Source organism: Neoarius graeffei, chromosome 10 (genome assembly GCF_027579695.1).
Source record: "Neoarius graeffei isolate fNeoGra1 chromosome 10, fNeoGra1.pri, whole genome shotgun sequence".
Lineage (NCBI taxonomy): Eukaryota > Metazoa > Chordata > Actinopteri > Siluriformes > Ariidae > Neoarius > Neoarius graeffei.
The window spans coordinates 76,385,575-76,406,146 of NC_083578.1; the positions used below are offsets into that span (position 1 = coordinate 76,385,575).

The 20,572-nt window shown below is 40.8% G+C and overlaps 1 protein-coding gene across 2 annotated transcripts in view; it reads left to right on the forward strand.

Annotated features, from left to right (window-relative positions):
• Positions 1-20,572, forward strand: part of atp2a2a (ATPase sarcoplasmic/endoplasmic reticulum Ca2+ transporting 2a) — a 110,826-nt gene that overhangs the window by 1,587 nt on the left and 88,667 nt on the right. For both annotated transcript variants that reach the window (XM_060932333.1, XM_060932334.1), the window contains exons 2-3: positions 12,785-12,802; positions 12,908-12,990. In XM_060932333.1, coding sequence (XP_060788316.1) covers positions 12,785-12,802; positions 12,908-12,990 — 101 coding nt within the window. The remainder of the gene's footprint in view (positions 1-12,784; positions 12,803-12,907; positions 12,991-20,572) is intronic.

A 20,572-nucleotide genomic window follows, 5' to 3' on the forward strand; every position in this document is an offset into this window, starting at 1 on the left:
AAAAGCTAAGAAATTAATAGCAGGTAGGTTCCAGGTTTGAACCTGGCGCTAGACTTGGAGCCTTTCTGTGTGGAGTTTGCATGTTCTCCTTGTACCTGCATGTTCTCCTTACGGTGTTCTGGTTTCCTCCTCCAGTCCAAAGACACGTCGATTAGGTCAACTGATCAAAGACTCGAAATTGGCCCTCGGTCTGAATGGCTGTTTGTCTCTCTGTGTTAGCGCCATGACAGATTGATGACTTGTCCAGTGTGTACCCTGCCTCTCACCCAGTGTCAGCTGGGATTGGCTCCAGCTCCCCCGCGACCCATAATGGATAAGCAATCTAGGGACGGATTAATAAGGCTATGCGTGAAGCCCTGACCAGCTCGCAACCCAACAGATATATGAATCATGCACAGTACATTTAATGGCATTTCACATTTAGCAGACGCTTTTATACAGAGCGACGTACAACATACCCAGAGCAGCCGGGGGTTAGGTGCCTTGTTCAAGGGCAGTTCAGCCATTTCTGCTGGTCCAGGGAATTGAACCAACAACCTTTTGTATCCAAAAAGCTCCAAAACTGCTTCTCTAACCATTAGACCATGGCTTCCTACTAGTGTAATGAAATTATTATTTGGATGCCTGTATGCAGCCAAGAACAGGCAGTAAACATCCCATACCAATAAAATATAATACCAGTAAAATAAATGATTAATGTAAACTATTTGAGCAGTCTTGGTTCTGTGCAGAAGAAGGCCCATCGTACTGTAGGCGTCTCACTTTTCACCTCACAAACTTATCACCCAAGCTCTGACTAAAAGGCCAGCAGTAACAGCATGTTGAGTCTTCTTTAATCCATTTTAGTCCAGAGTTTGATTTTAATCATTAGTAATCATGAATTGATCATTATAGGTCACATGACTATGACATCTATGTAGGCCATAGTAACTTCACCCCAAAGCATTACTTCTCTAAAGTCGTTTTAAACATTGTATATACTGTAGAATTATCGTTGTGCGTTTTAAACTCGCTCAACACTTGATTTTGTTTGAGACGAGAGATAAGATGGCTACCTGGAGTGTCTATATACTGAAGAAAAAGCACAAAACCTCTATTTTCCACAAGATATAATGGAATTTTTACTAGTGGGAGATACACTTACCGGTCACTTTAATAGGACCTTGTTCTTGATTCTAAGATTCCTGTTCTTGGCTGCAGGAGCGGAACCCAATGTGGTCGTCTGCTGTTGCATGCCGAGATGCTTTTCTGCTCACCATGGTTATAAAGAGTTGCTATGAGTTACTATATCCTTCCTGGCAGCTCGAACCAATCTGGCCATTTTCCCCTGACCTCCCATCAACAAGACGTTTGTTTCCACCCACAGCTCTGTCGCTCACTCAACTCAATGTTTTTTGTTTTTCGCACCATTCTGTCTGTGTAACCTCTAGAGACTGTTGTGTGTGAAAACCCCATGAGATCAGCAGTTTCTGAAATACTCAAACCAGTCCATCTGGCGCAAACCAACACCCATGCGACAGTGAAAGAAAGTCACACTTTGAGATCACAATTTTTCCCGTTCTGATGTTTGAAGTGAACATTAATTAACTGAAGCTCTTGATTTGTATCTGCATGATTTGATGCATCGTGCTGCTGTCGAGGGATCGGCTGATTAGAGAACTGCATAAAACAGCAGGTGGATGGGTGTACCTAATAAAGTGGCCAGTGAGTATATTATGTGGGGTTATTTCAACTGGTCATTTGTAGAAGGTAAAATATGACATAATCTTTTAAGACCTGTAAGAGCGAAGCTGGTTAAAAAACAACAAAGTACTGACGTGAAAGATTCATACAGGACTAAAATCAGATAACACTCCGATAATTCCTTCCCATGTAAAACTAATCCACTCCAAATAAGGCTTTATTTGCTCTCATACCTGATAACACACACCTGCTGGTAGGAGCAACCCCAGGCATGACAAATGGTTTTGTGTGTCTTTACTGTTTCTCGAAAACGTAGATATATTCAACATTGATTATTATTTCAAATATTATTATCTGTCTAAGCTGCGCAGTATGAACAATGTCAGTATAAGCCTTGACATTTATATCCATTGCTAATTAAACCACACTAGTTTTAACTATTTTAATTCATCAATCCAATCCAAATATTGTGCAGCATATGTTCAAATTTCAAAACCCTTACAGCAGTGAATATTAAAGTTCAGTGACCTCCAGGGGCTCATAACATAGTATAGATAAGGGGTCCACTCACTGTGCTCAATCGTGATATCAACCATTATGGAAGTTGTCCACTGGAATTGAATGAGATTAATCCAAATCTTAGTAACTTAAAAAAGAATGATAATATAATGTCAGCTTATATCTAGCTGTTTATTTTATATAATGGAAAGTGCTGTTCATAATAATAATAATAATAATAATAATAATAATAATTATTATTATTATTATTATAAAAAATAATTATTAATGTTTTTAATATACATTTTAAGCTGAAATAGACTCTGTGCTCAAATGGCTCAAAACAATGCATACTATATTTAAATAATATTGGCGGGCGTCGAGTGGTATATCAGATATATTCCATTCAGCTAGCATGATACTGAACGAGTCGAAGACGAGTTCAATATCATGCCCGCTGAATGGAATATATCTGATAGACCACAAAAAAAAAGCAGCCATTATTATTATACATACACACTCGGGGTGGCACGGTGGTGTAGTGGTTAGCGTTGTCGCCTCACAGCAAGAAGGTCCTGGGTTCGAGCCCCGGGGCTGGCGAGGGCCTTTCTGTGTGGAGTTTGCATGTTCTCCCCGTGTCCGCGTGGGTTTCCTCCGGGTGCTCCGGTTTCCCCCACAGTCCAAAGACATGCAGGTTAGGTTAACTGGTGACTCTAAATTGACCGTAGGTGTGAATGTGAGTGTGAATGGTTGTCTGTGTCTATGTGTCAGCCCTGTGATGACCTGGCGACTTGTCCAGGGTGTACCCCGCCTTTCGCCCGTAGTCAGCTGGGATAGGCTCCAGCTTGCCTGCGACCCTGTAGAGCAGGATAAAGCGGCTAGAGATAATGAGATGAGACATACACACTCTTCACATCAGCATTCTTGAAGGCCAACGCTAGCTAACCCGTGACTCAGTGCTGTTAGCGCAGCAGTCTGGTTACCTTCCAGCCGGTGTAGCATTGAAGCAGTCCGGCTGCCTTCCAGCCGGTGTAGCATTGAGGCCGTCCGGCTGCCTTCCAGCCGGTGTAGCATTAGTGAAGGCCAACACTAACTTACCCATGACTCGGTGCTGTTAGCATGGCAGTCCAGTTGCCTTCTCGTCGGTGTAGTGTTAGCAAAGGCCAACACTAGCGGAGTCAAGCCAAATTTTATTATTATTTTTTCCCTGTGCAATTAGTTAGTTATTTTTAAAATCAACATTGACAGCTACACACAACGGCGTGACCTGGTAGCCAAAATTCTCTCAAAATATTCTGTTTTTAACGAAGCAAACCTGGCGGCCATGTTTGTTTACAAATTGTCACTGTCGCTCGTTAGTGCAAAAGTTTTACATCTCTGATGTGTGACGTTGTGTTGTCTTGACAACATGCAATATTCTAACAATATTGCACGCTCATTCTCCATTGGGTAGAGTCATGTAATACATGGAGGATAAACTAACAATATTGCATGCTATCAACCCGAATGAATGAAACCTGCTAGAAGGGAATAAGAAGGAATAGAATATTATAATAAGAAGGGAATAGAATGGGTTAAATGCAAAGAGGAATTTCACTGTGCTTAAGTATACATGTGATAAATAAATTTCTTCTCATTATTATTCTAAGACGTTTTTATTCCATGGAAAAAGTGACCTCTATGTATAATAAAAAATAAATCGGTCCTGTGATCATCATGGGTTTGAAGGAAAAAGTTTCAACGTTTATAGTTTCATACCTCTCCGCGGTACTTGCCAGCCTTTCCAGTATGCTTAAGAAGAAGCCTTTATTTGTCACATGTACACTCAAGCACAGTGAAATTCCTCCTCTGCATTTAACTCATCTGAATCAGTGAGCACACACGCAACTAGAGGAGCGGTCAGCTATGCCACAGCACCCAGGGAACAGTTGGGGGCTAGGTGCCTTGTGCAAGGGCACTTCAGCCATGATACATGAGGGGATCTGTTCATTTATTCAACTCCCCTCACCTTTTTCCTGCTGATCCCAGGAATTGAACCAGTGATCATTTGGACCCAAGCCTGCTTCTCTAACCTTCAGGCCATGACTGCCCCCACATGCTTACTATCTGACTTTCATAACCTCTAAAATATAGTGTCAGACGTTATTAAGAACAATTTGACTTTATCATACGACGCCCCTAAAGGGACATATGTAAAAAAACATTTTTTGAAAGGTTCTCGTGTAATGAGAAACTACATGAGAGAAGCCTGAACTCCATAAATATAATGAAGCCTTTCTGACAGGAGAACGGCCGTATAGAGGGATATACGCGAGAACACGAAATGGACCAGAAGATATCATAAATCAAATAACATGCGCACCAGACCCTTTCAAAACTTTTTTTTTTTTTTTACACATACCCCTTTAAGGGTTCTGTAATATTACCAAAATGATTGAAATCAGAAAAAAAAATCCTGCTAATTTTGAAATCGAAATAAATCAGTGACATTTGAAGTTAAATGATTTTCGATGTTAATGCCAATTGCGTTCCATTAGTCATATTAATAGAACATAAGCCATGTTGGTTACTGTTTTGAGGGTTGTATGGTTAGGGGTGGGTGATGTGGCAAAATCACAATACTGTGTATCACAAATGAAGGATAAAAAGAAAGGATGCGGCCCAAGGCAAAAAGCAATGTTATCCTTACCACCCAGAAGTTGAGTACTGTATTTTCCAAAAGCAGCATGCCCCGAAGCGTTTTAATCATCTTATACCACGGCTGTCAGCTAGCTGTGAGATATTTTTTATTAATTAAAGAACGCCATGCTTTTTTATCCGTTTAGTTACATGTCTGAAACAAGTGTATTCCTGTTATCACTTACAGTGGTACTTGAAAGTTTGTGAACCCTTTAGAATTTTCTATATTTCTGCATAAATATGACCTAAAACATCATCAGATTTTCACACAAGTCCTAAAAGTAGATAAAGAGAACCCAGTTAAACAAGTGAGACAAAAATATTATACTTGGTCATTTATTTATTGAGGAAAATGATCCAATATTACATATCTGTGAGTGGCAAAAGTATGTGAACCTTTAGGATTAGCAGTTAATTTGAAGGTGAAATTAGAGTCCGGTGTTTTCAATCAATGGGATGACAATCAGGTGTCAGTGGGCACCCTGTTTTATTTAAAGAACAGGGATCTATCAAAGTCTGATCTTCACAACACATGTTTGTGGAAGTGTATCATGGCACGAAGAAAGGAGATTTCTGAGGACCCCAGAAAAAGCGTTGTTGATGCTCATCAGGCTGGAAAAGGTTACAAAACCATCTCTAAAGAGTTTGGACTCCACCAATTCACAGTCAGACAGATTGTGTACAAATGGAGGAAATTCAAGACCATTGTTTCCCTCTCCAGGAGTGGTCGACCAACAAAGATCACTCCAAGAGCAAGGTGTGTAATCGTCGGCAAGGTCATAAAGGACCCCAGGGTAACTTCTAAGCAACTGAAGGCCTCTCTCACATTGGTGAGTCCACCATCAGGAGAACACTGAACAACAATGGTGTGCATAGCAGGGTTGCAAGGAGAAAGCCACTGCTCTCCAAAAAGAACATTGCTGTTTGTCTGCAGTTTACTCAAGATCATGTGGACAAGCCAGAAGGCTATTGGAAAAATGTTTTGTGGACGGATGAGACCAAAATAGAACTTTTTGGTTTAAATGAGAAGCATTACGTTTGGAGAAAGGAAAACACTGCATTCCAGCATAAGAACCTGATCCCATCTGTGAAACATGGTGGTGGTAGTATCATGGTTTGGGCCTGTTTTGCTGCATCTGGGCCAGGACGGCTTGCCATCATTGATGGAACAATGAATTCTGAATTATACCAGCGAATTCTAAAGGAAAATGTCAGGACATCTGTCCATGAACTGAATCTCAAGAGAAGATGGGTCATGCAGCAAGACAACAACCCTAAGCACACAAGTCGTTCTACCAAAGAATGGCTAAAGAAGAATAAAGTTAATGTTTTGGAATGGCCAAGTCAAAGTCCTGACCTTAATCCAATTGAAATGTTGTGGAAGGACCTGAAGCGAGCAGTTCATGTGAGGAAATCCACCAATATCCCAGAGTTGAAGCTGTTCTGTACGGACGCATGGGCTAAAATTCCTCCAAGCTGGTGTGCAGGACTGATCAACAGTTACCGGAAACATTTAGTTGCAGTTATTGCTACACAAGGGGGTCACACCAGATACTGAAAGCAAAGGTTCACATACTTTTGCCACTCACAGATATGTAATTTTGGATCATTTTCCTCAATAAATAAATGACCAAGTATAATATTTTTGTCTCACTTGTTTAACTGGGTTCTCTTTATCTACTTTCAGGACTTGTGTGAAAATCTGATGATATTTTAGGTCATATTTATGCAGAAATATAGTAAATTCTAAAGGGTTCACAAACTTTCAAGCACCACTGTACGTCAAAGCAGCTGTAAAGCTTTCCTCACCAGCCTCTCTTTTTTTTATCTCATTTTTTAATTTAATCAGACAAAAAAAAAAAAGCATGCCATGTAACCTGCCCTGAACAACCTTAACAATAGGAAATGGGTAAAATGTCCCTCTAAACACACCCACGGGAACACATCCATGATGGGATGCCAGTCCATCGCAGGGGCACAGGGAGGACACCGATTGTAGGATTTTACTTGGACTGGAAATTTATCATCACTGTCTCATATCCAGACACTTTGAATTCTTGAAGTGCCATTGTGAGATGCCACTGATGGCAGAACAGACTGAACCAACACATATTTCCATCGGCGCTGGGTTGTTCTGCTCTCTCTGCCCCGTCTGGCATCCTTAGCGTCCTCAGACTCGTACTCAAACTCTGCTGTTTTATATAGTAGTAGTATAGTAGATAGGCTAAATGTAATTATTCTATCTACATTCACTGGATATTAAGAATCGCATGCTCTGATTGGCTACTCTACTACTAGGATATCAGCTTATATACCATGAGTAGAAAAAAACAAAATGGCAGACCGTTTTGCTGAACCAATCGAGAACGAAATAAAACTAGTCGACAACAAAACCCCAAAAAAGACCAAAAAAAAGCAACAAAATATGGAATGAAAGTATTTGATGGTATCTTTTATTTTATTTTTCAATAATTATTATAGCATTTTTCACAAATTGCTACTGTCATTTTGCCGGTTTGTTTACATTCTAAGCGGAAATTATTTTGTCGGATGTTTTGGATAAAGTTTTAATTTATCGAATTTGCAAAAAATAAAAATGCTCCGTTTCTCAAAATCCAGTGAATGTGGATAGAATCAAACAATTATTTCACTCAGTCTTGTCATACATGGATTATAGCCGACTCGGTGCTACGCGCCTCGTCGGCTGTCAGCTCATGTACGACTCGATTTCGTGGAATAACTGTTAAGTATACGTGAGTTGTAAATGAAGGACTATGGTAGTGTTGGAGTAATTGAGACTGCTCTCAAGACTACTTTATGATGGTCTCAGTCTCGTCTTGGAATCGACCACATTTTTTGGTCTCAGACATGGAGGACTCAGGATTTTATTTCAAGACTGATCAAGACCACAACTGTGGGGGTTTCACTAAATTGCCTGTGTATTTTCTGATTTATTTGTTAACATCGTTACTTTGATTGGATGCAAAATTTCCTGGTTCAAATGCAACCAATAACATGACTCATTGCTAATTTGAAATTTTTCTTCCTGTTAATGGCCATTACCCCTCCCTCACCCCATCGGTCTGGTTCTGGGCTTGACTTGGTCTTGCCCTGCCTTTTTTTTTTTTTTTAATTTTTTTTTTTAACTCTGATTGATCTCAACCCCTCAAAGTCTTGGTCTTGTCTTGGTCTCAAGACACTCTGGTCTTGGTCATGACTTGGTCTCGGTTTAGGTGGTCTTGACTACAACACTAGACTATGGTACTGTCTACATTAGCTGTGTTGACTGGCTTCAGCTTATTTGGTATAATAACAACACAAAAGCCATCAGTGGGATGAGAACAAAACATAAATGCACCCAGAGATGCTGCTTTCCACTAAACATTCTACGTAGCACAAAATCTCTACTTCAGGACTGTTTAGAAATGTAACAAGTCTCATCTCATCTCATTATCTCTAGCCGCTTTATCCTGTTCTACAGGGTCGCAGGCAAGCTGGAGCCTATCCCAGCTGACTACGGGCGAGAGGCGGGGTACACCCTGGACAAGTCGCCAGGTCATCACAGGGCTGACACAGACAACCATTCACACTCACATTCACACCTACGGTCAATTTAGAGTCACCAGTTAACCTAACCTGCATGTCTTTGGACTGTGGGGGAAACCGGAGCACCCGGAGGAAACCCACGCGGACACAGGGAGAACATGCAAACTCCACACAGAAAGGCCCTCGCCGGCCACAGGGCTCGAACCCGGACCTTCTTGCTGTGAGGCGACAGCGCTAACCACTACACCACCGTGCCGCCCAATGTAACAAGTATTGGTAATAATTTTTGTAAGAACGTTCTGTGAGGTAAATTTAAACAAAAGGCACTCCTGGATTCTGTTACTGCTGTTGTGGACTCGTCAGGCTTACAACATTTTTATGATATCAGAACACGTTAAATTACTTTCTTTTCTTTTTTACCTGCTAATGAATGACTCATTCATCTCATTATCTGTAGCCGCTTTATCCTGTTCTACAGGGTCGCAGGCAAGCTGGAGCCTATCCCAGCTGACTACGGGCGAAAGGCGGGGTACACCCTGGACAAGTCGCCAGGTCATCACAGGGCTGACACATAGACAACCATTCACACTCACATTCACACCTATGGTCAATTTAGAGTCATCAGTTAACCTAACCTGCATGTCTTTGGACTGTGGGGGAAACCGGAGCACCCGGAGGAAACCCACGCGGACACGGGGAGAACATGCAAACTCCACACAGAAAGGCCCTCGCCGGCCACGGGGCTCGAACCCGGACCTTCTTGCTGTGAGGCGACAGCGCTAACCACTACACCACCGTGCCGCCCCTAATGAATGATGTTTCCAGAAAAATTTTTTTTAAGGATTTCCCCAATTGAATTCTAAACAATACTTCTTCAAATAATAAAGTGATAACAGATAGTTTGGACTATGTATTAATTACAGTACCAGTCAAAAGTACTCATTCATAGGTTTTTCTGTATTTTTGTATCTTCTACATTGTAGAACAATACTGAAGACATCAAAACTATGAAATAACTTCTGGAACATATCTAGAATTATGTGGTAAACAACAAAAAAAAGTGTTAAAAACCCCAAAATGTTTCATATTTTAGTTTCTTTTTGTAGTCGTAGGTTGGAAAATACAGGTTACGATCTTTAGTGAGGCGGATGCACTGCAGCAGCAGAGAGCCACATCGGGTTCCACTCCTGTCAGTCAAAAACAGGAATCTGAAGCCACAGAAGGTACAGGCTCACGAAACCGTTTCAGCAGCCATAGGTTCCAGTTCTTGGCTGTCATGACAAAGAAAACTGAAAACTGTTTGCTACGAACATAACCTGAAGCTCCGGGCCTGTATCTGCATGACTTTATGCATTGTGCTGCTGCATATGATTGGCTGATTGGATAAGTGAATAATTACATAACAATATAACAATATGTGACAATAAAAATGTTATAATAGAACATACAGTGCCAGTCAAAAGTTTGGACACCCCTACTCATTCATGGGTTTTTCTGCATTTTGACTATTTTCTACATCATAGAATGATGCTGAAGACATCCATCCATTATCTGTAGCCACTTATCCTGTTCTACAGGGTCGCAGGCAAGCTGGAGCCTATCCCAGCTGACTACGGGTGAAAGGCAGGGCTGACACAGAGACAAACAACCATTCACACTCACTTTAGAGTCACCAGTTAACCTAACCTGCATGTCTTTGGGGAAAACCGGAGCACCCCGAGGAAACCCACGCGGACACGGGGAGAACATGCAAACTCCGCACAGAAAGGCCCTCGCCGGCCGCTGGGCTCGAACCTGGACCTTCTTGCTGTGAGGCGACAGTGCTAACCACTACACCACCGTGCCGCCTACTGAATACATCAAAACTATGAAATAACACATGGAGCATGTATGGAATTATGTGGTAAACAAACAAGTGTTAAAAAAAAAAAGTTTCATGTTTTTGATTCTTCAAAATAGCCAGCGTTTACCTTGATGACGCTTTGCACACTTTTGGCATTATCTTACTCAGCTTCATGAGGGAGTCACTTGGAATGCTTTTCAATTAACAGGTGCCTCGTCAAAAGATAATTATTGAGTTTTCTTGCCTTCTTAATGTGTTTGAGATCAAATAGTAAATAATAAAACACAGTAAATGGCCCTATTGCACAGCTGTAGTAATCCATATTATATTAAGAACCGCTCAAGTAAGTAAAGAGAAACGACGTCCGTCATTACTTTAAGACATGACGCGTCTTTTAATTAATAAAAATAAAGAAAAAACATTGAATTAGAGGGTGGCACGGTGGTGTAGTGGTTAGCGCTGTCGCCTCACAGCAAGAAGGTCCGGGTTCGAGCCCCGGGGCCGGCGAGGGCCTTTCTGTGCGGAGTTTGCATGTTCTCCCCGTGTCCACGTGGGTTTCCTCCGGGTGCTCCGGTTTCCCCCACAGTCCAAAGACATGCAGGTTAGGTTAACTGGTGACTCTAAATTGACCGTGAGTGTGAATGGTTGTCTGTGTCTGTGTGTCGGCCCTGTGATGACCTGGCGACTTGTCCAGGGTGTACCCCGCCTTTCGCCCATAGTCAGCTGGGATAGGCTCCAGCTTGCCTGCGACCCTGTAGAACAGGATAAAGTGGCTACAGATAATGAGATGAGATGAGACATTGAATTAGAAGCAGCGTCTAAACTTTTGACTGGTACTGTATGTTTAAGGTTGTAAAGCCTTTCTACTTTAAACCAGTGAAGTTTCTTTTCTCAGCTGGTGTAATGAGAACGTCTGGTTATATAACGTTAAAGAGATATATGAGTAGAATGGATCTCCAACCAGAATGTTGTAATGAGTCATTACTGTGGTTTATAGCACAGAACTGTTGAATTCTTGAGTCTTATTAGTCAGAAGGTGTTGATTAATGTTTTTTTAACAACAGCTCGGAGTATTTCTATAGGAACTACAGACACATGGACTTGTATGGACATGGACACTCCAATAATTAAATAGATATTTAAAACGTATGGGTCGACGTTATATCACAGTCAGAGCAGGAGTCCACAGTGGCATTGCTTTGTAACTTTTTGGCACGATCTTTAGAATGGAGGGATTTGCATTTTCTCAGTAACAAGAAGAGGGCGGCACGGTGGTGTAGTGGTTAGCACTGTCGCCTCACAGCAAGAAGGTCCTGGGTTCGAGCCCCGGGGCCGGCGAGGGCCTTTCTGTGTGGAGTTTGCATGTTGTCCGCGTGGGTTTGCTCCGGTTTCCCCCACAGTCCAAAGACATGCAGGTTAGGTTAACTGGTGACTCTAAATTGACCGTGAGTGTGAATGGTTGTCTGTGTCTATGTGTCAGCCCTGTGATGACCTGGCGACTTGTCCAGGGTGTACCCCGCCTTTCGCCCATAGTTAGCTGGGATAGGCTCCAGCTTGCCTGCAACCCTGTAGAAGGATAAAGCGGCTAGAGATAATGAGATGAGATGAGTAACAAGAAGACAGTTTTTTTTCTTATTATTATTAGATTCAAAAGAGAGAATAAAATGGTGATTGATGAGGGAACAACTGTTTATATTTTATCCACATTCACTGGATATGAGCAATCACGCGCTCTGATTGGCTACTACTAGGCTATCAGCTCATATACCATGAGTAGAGAAAAACAAAATGGCGGAGCGTGTTGCTGAACCAACCGAGGACGAAATAAAAACTCTACTCGAAAACAAACCCCTAACACCCCCCCCCCCCCAAAAAAAAGCAACAAAATATGGAATAAAAGTATTTGATGGTAAGAAGTATCTTTTTTTTATTTTTCAATTATTATTATTATTATTATTATTATTATTATAGACTTTCACAAATTGCGACTGTCATTTCACCGGTTTGTTTACATTCTAAGCGGAAATTATTTTGTTGGACGTTTTGTATAAAGTTTTTATTTATCGAATTTGTAAAAAATAAAAGTAAAAATGCTCCGTTTCTCAAAGTCCAGTGAATGTGGATAGGATAAAAGTTATTCCACTCAATCTCGTCGTACATGGCTCATATCAGCTCATGTACGACTCGATTTTGTGTAATAACTGTTAAATAGCTGCTCTAATGTAAGTGAAAACAGGAACTTGTTTCACTGACATTCCACAACGAAAAAAAAGTACTGTACCATGCGCTGTCTTTTTTTTTTTTTTTTTTTTTTTTGTAATAAATATAAATTGTTAGTGTTGACTAATTGCTGTGGTATACAAGGATCATCATCATCCAACATCATACCAACTTGTCCTTGATTTGTTTTTCTTACTTGGTAAATGTAATCGATACTCCTTATTTATTTAAGCCAAATGTAAGTATTTAATTGGAAGTATTTCCAATATTGTAATTAACTTTTCTCTTTTCTTCTCGCCTCGCTTGTATGTACAGAATTACCCGCTGAAGAAGGTAATTATCTTGTTTATTAATTACTGCATTTATTTAAAATGGTGTTAAATAATTTGTATTGCAGTTAATTATACTGGAAACTTACTGTATTCTCCGGTCCCCTAGGAAAGTCGTTATGGGAGCTGGTCATTGAGCAGTTTGAGGATTTACTTGTGCGGATTCTCCTGCTTGCAGCTTGTATATCATTCGTAAGTAGAATGATGAACGAAAATAAGTGATAATCTGTATGCTAAAGACACTCAGATAGCTGAGTCAAGAATTCCTAAAAAAATAAAAATAAATCTCATGCAAATCATGTGTTTGTTTGCTAGAACAAATTTGTGTGGGGATGTAAGGTGTGTGTGTGTGTGTGTGTGTTTTCCTCCTGTCACAATCGCATGTGGAGGTGCAGAGGGCTTGTACCTTATGTTTCTCGTGCCTTCGCCGTGTCTTGAGTTGCTCACAGATCAGGAGGTTAAACAGCTGAGAAAGCTGCTCCTGCTCAGGAATGGTGAGAACAACATTCACTGCGATCGAGTGTCTGTCGCTACCCGCCAAGCAAGACGTCTGAGCCGGACACTGGCGTCTTACTCTGACATGTTAACATTTCTTCATTAGTCTGAAATGCTCCTGGAGGAAGTGGGGTAAAGCCACTTTCCTTTCTGTCTGTCTTTGTTTCTTTATTTGTTTTTTATGCCTGTTGTTCTGCCTTCTTTTTTTTTTTAATCTGTCTTTCTCTATTTTCTTTTTTCCCCTCATGTATTTGTTCATTTTTTATCCCCCGCTGGCCGAAAGGCCCGAAGGGGGATTATGTCGTAGCGATGTCCGTCCCAGGAAGGGTGCTCACCTTCTGAAATCAACTCCTCTCACAATTTTTGGAGGAATTTCACGGAACCTGGCAGGATTCTTTGTTATATGAGTGATTCCACGCTTATGGGTACTGAAATGGGGACATGAACTTATTCACCTAAAACCATTTCTTTTTTTACCATCAGGTCACAAAACATGTAATCTTTAATGAATGATATGTTAAAAGATAACTTTAATTTTCTGAGATGTAATAAAAACATATTTATATGCCAAAGTCAAGCCTATGAGTTCCAAAATGATGTCTGTTACATTACTTCTGTTACGATTGTCCATCTCGCGTCTGTTACAAATTAATTACAATCTAGCTATATACCATGTTAATCTTATTGAAAGAATGTGTATGTTTATTCTACTACACATGTTTATTAATTATATTTGCTAAAACATCACCTTCCTATGTTTCAAAAAGTAATTCTACATTGTTAAAATTGAGAATATATATGTCCACAACACTTCTGTTACGTTCTGACTTTGGCATATAAATATGTTTTTATTACATCTCAGAAAATTAAAGTTATCTTTTAACATATCATTCATTAAAGATTACATGTTTTGTGACCTGATGGTAAAAAAAAGAAATGGTTTTAGGTGAATTTTTAAAAAGAAATTCATGTCCCCATTTCAGTACCCATAAGCGTGGAATCACTCATATGTAATGCGGTAATACGCATATTGCAGTTTCGTTCAATTCAGTCGCATTTTACCAAAGTTATGGCCCTTGATTACCAAACTTGTACTTTGACAATTTCATGAGGGTGTATTAAGCACTTATAGCATAGATACAGTTGCCAGCGGGGGATATTGTGCTCTCAAAGCACTCTTGTTTTAAAATTATTTTTCTGCTTTTCTTCCTTTGTCTTATTCACTTTCATTCTATTCTTTTTTTTTCACTTTCTCTCCTTTTTCTGCTTTCCTTTTTGTCTCTAGTTTGTTTCCTTTTATTCCTCTCTTCTTTCATGTATCTTTATTTCTTTTCCCCTCTTTTCTTTGCTGGAAAAAATATATATCCAATGCTCTTTTTTTTATACAAATCCCCAGATCAGGTGATTGATTTGAGGTTGCTGGAGCTTTGTGAGAGTGTATCTTGCGGTCTGAATGAGGTCAGTGGTCGGTTAAGCCGTTAAATCCACGAGCACGTGCGGTGTAGTGAACTCTGAAGCACATGGCTCCGTGGGCCGCTCGCTACATCACAACAGAGCCAGATGCCCACTACGCAGTGTCGAAATAGTAAGGTGTTGGGCTTGTCTGGGTGACGGCTCTCCCAGAGCACATTAGACCAGAGGGTATCACTGTAGGACAAATTTAGCTTCTGACCTTCAGTGGGATGTTGGGTGTTCCAGCAGCTGGATTAATTGTCCAGAGGTTGGGAGTATTATCCATTGGTCAGTTTTAAGTATTGCCCAGTACTACTGAGTAGCAAGAAGCTGTGTCATGTGGAAGATGGCTGCTGTTCCACAGCATTGATTTTGACGTCTTTTTTGGCAGGTATATTTTATTGTACTCGTATACTATGGTTCCAAAGGACCAAAAGGCTTGAACTGTGATCCATAGACCCCTGCCTACGTCACAGTAATCTAATATACAATGCACTAAGAGCCTCCGGTTGAAATTATGGATTGTCTGAGGTGACTGGTATAGTACTATTTAGTGACGGGCACAGCCATGAAGAAAACAGTACTATGCCAGTCACCAAAGAGAATCCATAATTTCAACCGGTGCCTCTCAGTGCATTTGATTTATATCCCTCATGAAAAAATTCCAAAGTAAAAGTCTTAAGACTGAATCTCGGCATAAACTCACTGGAGGCAGCCATGTTTGTTGTTTACATCGGAGCGACCTTCGACCTGTACATGTGCAATGTACCATGCTGTCGCCTGCCTCGCTAGGAATGATCATGATGCATAGATCTACACACACAGAAATGCTCACAGAGCCACAGCTGTGACTCGAGTCAGCCGTATAGACCCTTTTCAGTCACGTGACCTTCGTAAACGTGACCGCCATTTTGGACATGTAGTGGACTTCGGGTCAAATCAGTTTGAATGCGAGGAAGGCGACAAACGAAAAACATAAAAGAAAAAGGAGCGAGATGCAGAAAACACCTTCACTATCCAGCGACGTAGGGCATTTACAGGGCGAGCAGAGGGAGAGGTATTTGCAAAAATTGAGGTTAGCAGGCTTAAAGAACGATGTTTACCTGCTTCCACCAGGATTGTTCACTGACGTACGGAAGTACACGAAGCCCTCGTCTTTACCTGACTTCAGCCCACATGATCTGTATACCTATGTCGTTAAAAACCCATCGCCATACACATACACGCCAACGTCCGAGGTTCCGGAGCACGCTCCGGCTTGCTCCAGGAGTGCTCCGGCCGAGGTTCCAGAGCGCGCTTCGGCTTGCTCCAGGAGTGCTCCGGCCGAGGTTACGGAGCGCGCTCCGGCTTGCTCCGGAGCAAGCCGGAGCGCGCTGCTTAATTTGAGGGCAACCTTGGCCGGAGTGTGCTCCGGAACCTCGGCCGGAGCACTCCGGGAGCAAGCCGGCGCGCGCTGCTTAATTTGAGGGGAACCTCGGCCGGAGCACTCCGGGAGCAAGCCGGCGCGCGCTGCTTAATTTGAGGGGGAGCAAGCCGGAGTGCGCTCCGGAACCTCGGACGTTGGCTCCGGCAGCTATTTATACTGGATCCGGTGTAAATAGCTGCCGGATCATAATTACAGTAAACTAGTAAATACAGTAAAGGAAAAACTTGAGACTGAAAGGTTTTAACAGTCATCCAAATGACTGAACGTAAACATTGCTACAGTAACATACCAGCTACTTGCTGACATTAGCTAGTCAACAATAGCTACTACAGAAGAACAAAGAGGTTACAATGGGTTATTTTAGCCTATTTGGTTACACACTCGCCGCCACAGAATGTTAACAGCAATGTAATGCCTTTTCTGGCTAATTTTATTCGTCTTACCTCCAACAAAGTGGTCACTACACAAGCGTTGGTATGCCGAGGGCTGCCAATCTGTTAATGGCGGCTATCCATCTTCTCCGTCGGGATCCGATAAAATGATAAACCTTGCCTTGTTTGTTGATGGTTACTACATCCAGGTGCACAACAATATAGTGGCATGATGGAAGTCTTGCTGAAAGTAAAAACTTTCTTTGCTGCCGTTCCTCAATGTTGGCTGTGGTAAACTACTGGTAGTACATGTCCAAAATGGCGGCCGCATTTGTCGTGACGTCACGTGAAAAGGGTCCATAGCTTGAAATCGTGACGTCAATTCATGGTATATCCAGGATATACCATGACTGAGTCCCACCATATCCTTTTTTTTTTTTGACATAACGACATGCTTAATCATTGGTGGAACTATTTTATGTCACGTGAGCCATCCTTGGTCAATCCCTGTACAGGAATTTTTTTGATGAGGTATATAAACAGTACTATTATAATCATTACACTTTTTTGAATTGTAATTATAGGTATAACCCGAATTGACTGGTCACTTGGATCAAATGCATTCCCAAACCCAGCATCTTAATCAGTTTTTAATCAAACTAGGAAGGCTTTTTTTTTAATTAAATGTGATACAAAATATTTTGTGTCTACATTAGCATGGTGTAACATGTAGAAAGCTCCAGAATAAAAAGATTTAATGGCTTCAGTAAGTAAAAGCAAACGTTTTTCGTTTCAGTCGGGCACCACCCAAGCTGATGATCACGTCATCAACTATCAGCTTTTCTTTGGCTAATCAGACACAAGGTACGCCACCACTCTTGCCAGAACACTTGGGGGTTAGGTGCCTTGCTCAAGGGCACTTCAGACAGTCCTGCTGGTCCAGGGAATCGAACCAGTGACCTTTTGGTCCTAAAGCCACTTTTCTAACCATTAGGTCCTGCTTCCCCCTAATAATAATTTTTAAAAAACAACAACAAAACAAAAACACGGAGTTATTTGAATCACTCCAAAGTAGATTATTTTCCTGTAATAGCAAATCCTGAAGTGTTTTCCTCTTATATCACAGCAATTTGCGAAGACTAACCATTTTATATTCATTAACCCTTTGGTGACTGACCCCTTGAAAATGGTTCCTCCAGGAACGATGACGTTTCAGTTGTCAAGACAACGGAAAAACTAAAATACAAAAACAGAAAGATACGTCACAATGCTCTTGTGCACAAAACAAAATGCTCTTGTATTTGTATTTTAGTTTTTCCGTTGTCTTGACAACTGAAACGTCATGGTTCCTGGAGGAACCATTTTCAAGGGGTCAGTCACCAAAGGGTTAAACAATGGCACATCTTTTAAAAAAAAAAATCTGTTTAGAGTTCTGTTTAATATTGTGGACTGTCTGCAGAACAAGTTGGTTCCTGTCGCTGTAAACAGTCATTCTGTCACCAACTTCTAAGTCGTTACCAAGAAACCACAAAGCAGTAAAATCGTTTGTCCTGAAGCCTTTCCCATGGCAGAAAATGTAACAGAACAACTTTACCTCTGACTGTTCCAAAGCACTGTTACTGGAGACTCCTTCTATAAATGCTAAATGACTGTGTCCTCACAGAAAACCTGACCATATCCACACGTTTTTTTAATCTGCGTATGTGAAGCAACACAAGCCATACAAGTCCCTGTGTAAGTTGTTACCATAGAAACCGTAATGTATAAGAACAAGCGTATCAATATAAACCTTGTAGTTGGAACTACCATCAGTGCCACTGTTACAGGAAAATTAATCAACAGCTTCTGATCAGAATCGATATGTTTTGCCTTATATTTGAATTGTCCATTGTTCAGCAATTAAACTGACTTTGTAAATACTAATACTATTTAACAATTATTCACCTCAGGTTCAGCTTCATCTTGGTTATTTATTTATTTAAAGATTTTTTGGGGGCTTTTTTCACCTTTATTATTGGATAGGACAGTGTAGAGACAGGAAACGAGTGGGAGAGAGAGACGGGGAGGGATCGAGAAATGACCTCGGGCTAGAATCAAACATGGGTCCCCAGATTTATGGTATGGCGCCTTATCCACCTGAACCACGACGCCCCCTGATCTTGGCTATTATTTAACAGTTATTCCACGAAATCGAGTTGTACATGAGCTGATAGCCGACGAGGCGCGTAGCACTGATTAGGCTATTACGATGAGATTGAGTGGAATAACTGTTTTATTCTATCCACATTCACTGCATTTTCAGAAACGGAGCATTTTTATTTTTATCTTTATTTTTTGCAAATTCAATAAATAAAAACTTTCTACAAAACATCCGACAAAATAATTTCCGCTTAGAATGTAAACAAACCGGTGAAATGACAGTAGCAATTTGTGAAAAATGCGATAATAATTCTCGAAAAATAAAAACTCTTACCATTTAAATACTTTCATTCCATATTTTTTTTTTTTTTTGTACTTTTTGGGGTTTTGTTTTCAAGTAGAGTTTTTATTTCGTCCTTGGTTGGTTCAGCAACACGCGCCACCATTTGGTTTTCTCTACTCACGGTATATGAGCTGATATCCTAGTAGTAGAGTAGCCAATCAGAGCGCGCGATTGCTCATATCCAGTGAACGTGGATAGAATAATCACCGATATTCACTGAGCCTGAGGCGGATAATTGTTTTAGTATAAATACACAGGTGAGTTATTTAAAAAAAAAATTTATTCAAATAAATTATTTATTTAAAACTTCAAAAGTGGTATGCAAATGTAATAAAAGCGCGGTGCAGATTTGTCACTTATGTGAGTCTATGCCGACTCAGATAAAATACTTTGTTCTGAAATCGATAAAATAAATCACAATCCCACCTTTGAATAGTTTTAGACCAAACTTCGTAGCATCTTTAGTGCTTTTAGGAACAGCATTTTCTTTCATAATTTGTAATTCTTCCTCACTTACGGTGATGAAGCGATTGGCTGCCATTTTGCCAAGTCGCTCGAGGTGATTATCGAAAAATAGTCCGAATTTCTGGACCGATCAGTGCACGCGATTTCCTATCATCACCTCCGTATTTATACTAAAATGTTATATGCAATTTTTTTTTTTTTGGCATTTGCACATTTTTATTCTGATATTATAATTTTTTTCATGAGTAGATTTTAGTTTTAGTGTAGCCTTTAGTTTTGCCTGTAATTTAGTCAGAATCTGCACATGATCTAGTAGGGCAGTGAAGGAAGCCAGACTGCAGCAGCAGCGTTCTCCTGTGCAGCAAAGTGTTTCTGCGCTACAGAATTTTGATCCTGCTTTGTGTGACTTGTCAGCCGATCGGCTTGGTCACGCTCTGATGGCTGCCTTGCATTTCCAGTGAGGGATGAATCACTGCAGATGGTGGCTTTACGCATATAAAACAGCAACAAAAAAGGCTTTAGAACAGGCACAGATCAGGAGCTCAATCACCCAAACAACTGCTGAAGACTTGTAGTGCTGAGCCTTAATGTCTGGCATCTTTAAAACAAACAAGCAGATTATTAAACCTAAACTGTATGTATTTTGTCTGGAGCTTTATATCAGCGTCTAAAAACAAGCTGGATGTGTAACCAGCATGGTGGCTTTATTGCTCTGCTGTTTAACACATCACTGTTTTTCAGGCTGTAACTTGTCACAGCATTTGATTACAGGTTTTTCTCTGCGTTTGTGTGTATGTGTGCTAAATCTCTACATGATTTATAGCTTTATGGATTCTATATCAGACCTCTGTCCTGGAGGGCTACGGCACTGCAGAGTTTAGCGTTTGGCCTCATTTAACACACCTTATTAAACTCAGCAGCTAATTAGCAAGACCTTCACAGGCTGAATTTGGTGTGTTGGAAAGAGTAAAACAAATCTCTGCAGTGTTGCGACACTACAGACTCTCTAGTCAGAGGAAATACAGCATAATTAAAGTCTTAAGCCAGGTTTATGATGGAAGATTGGCAGTCTTTAAGCGTACA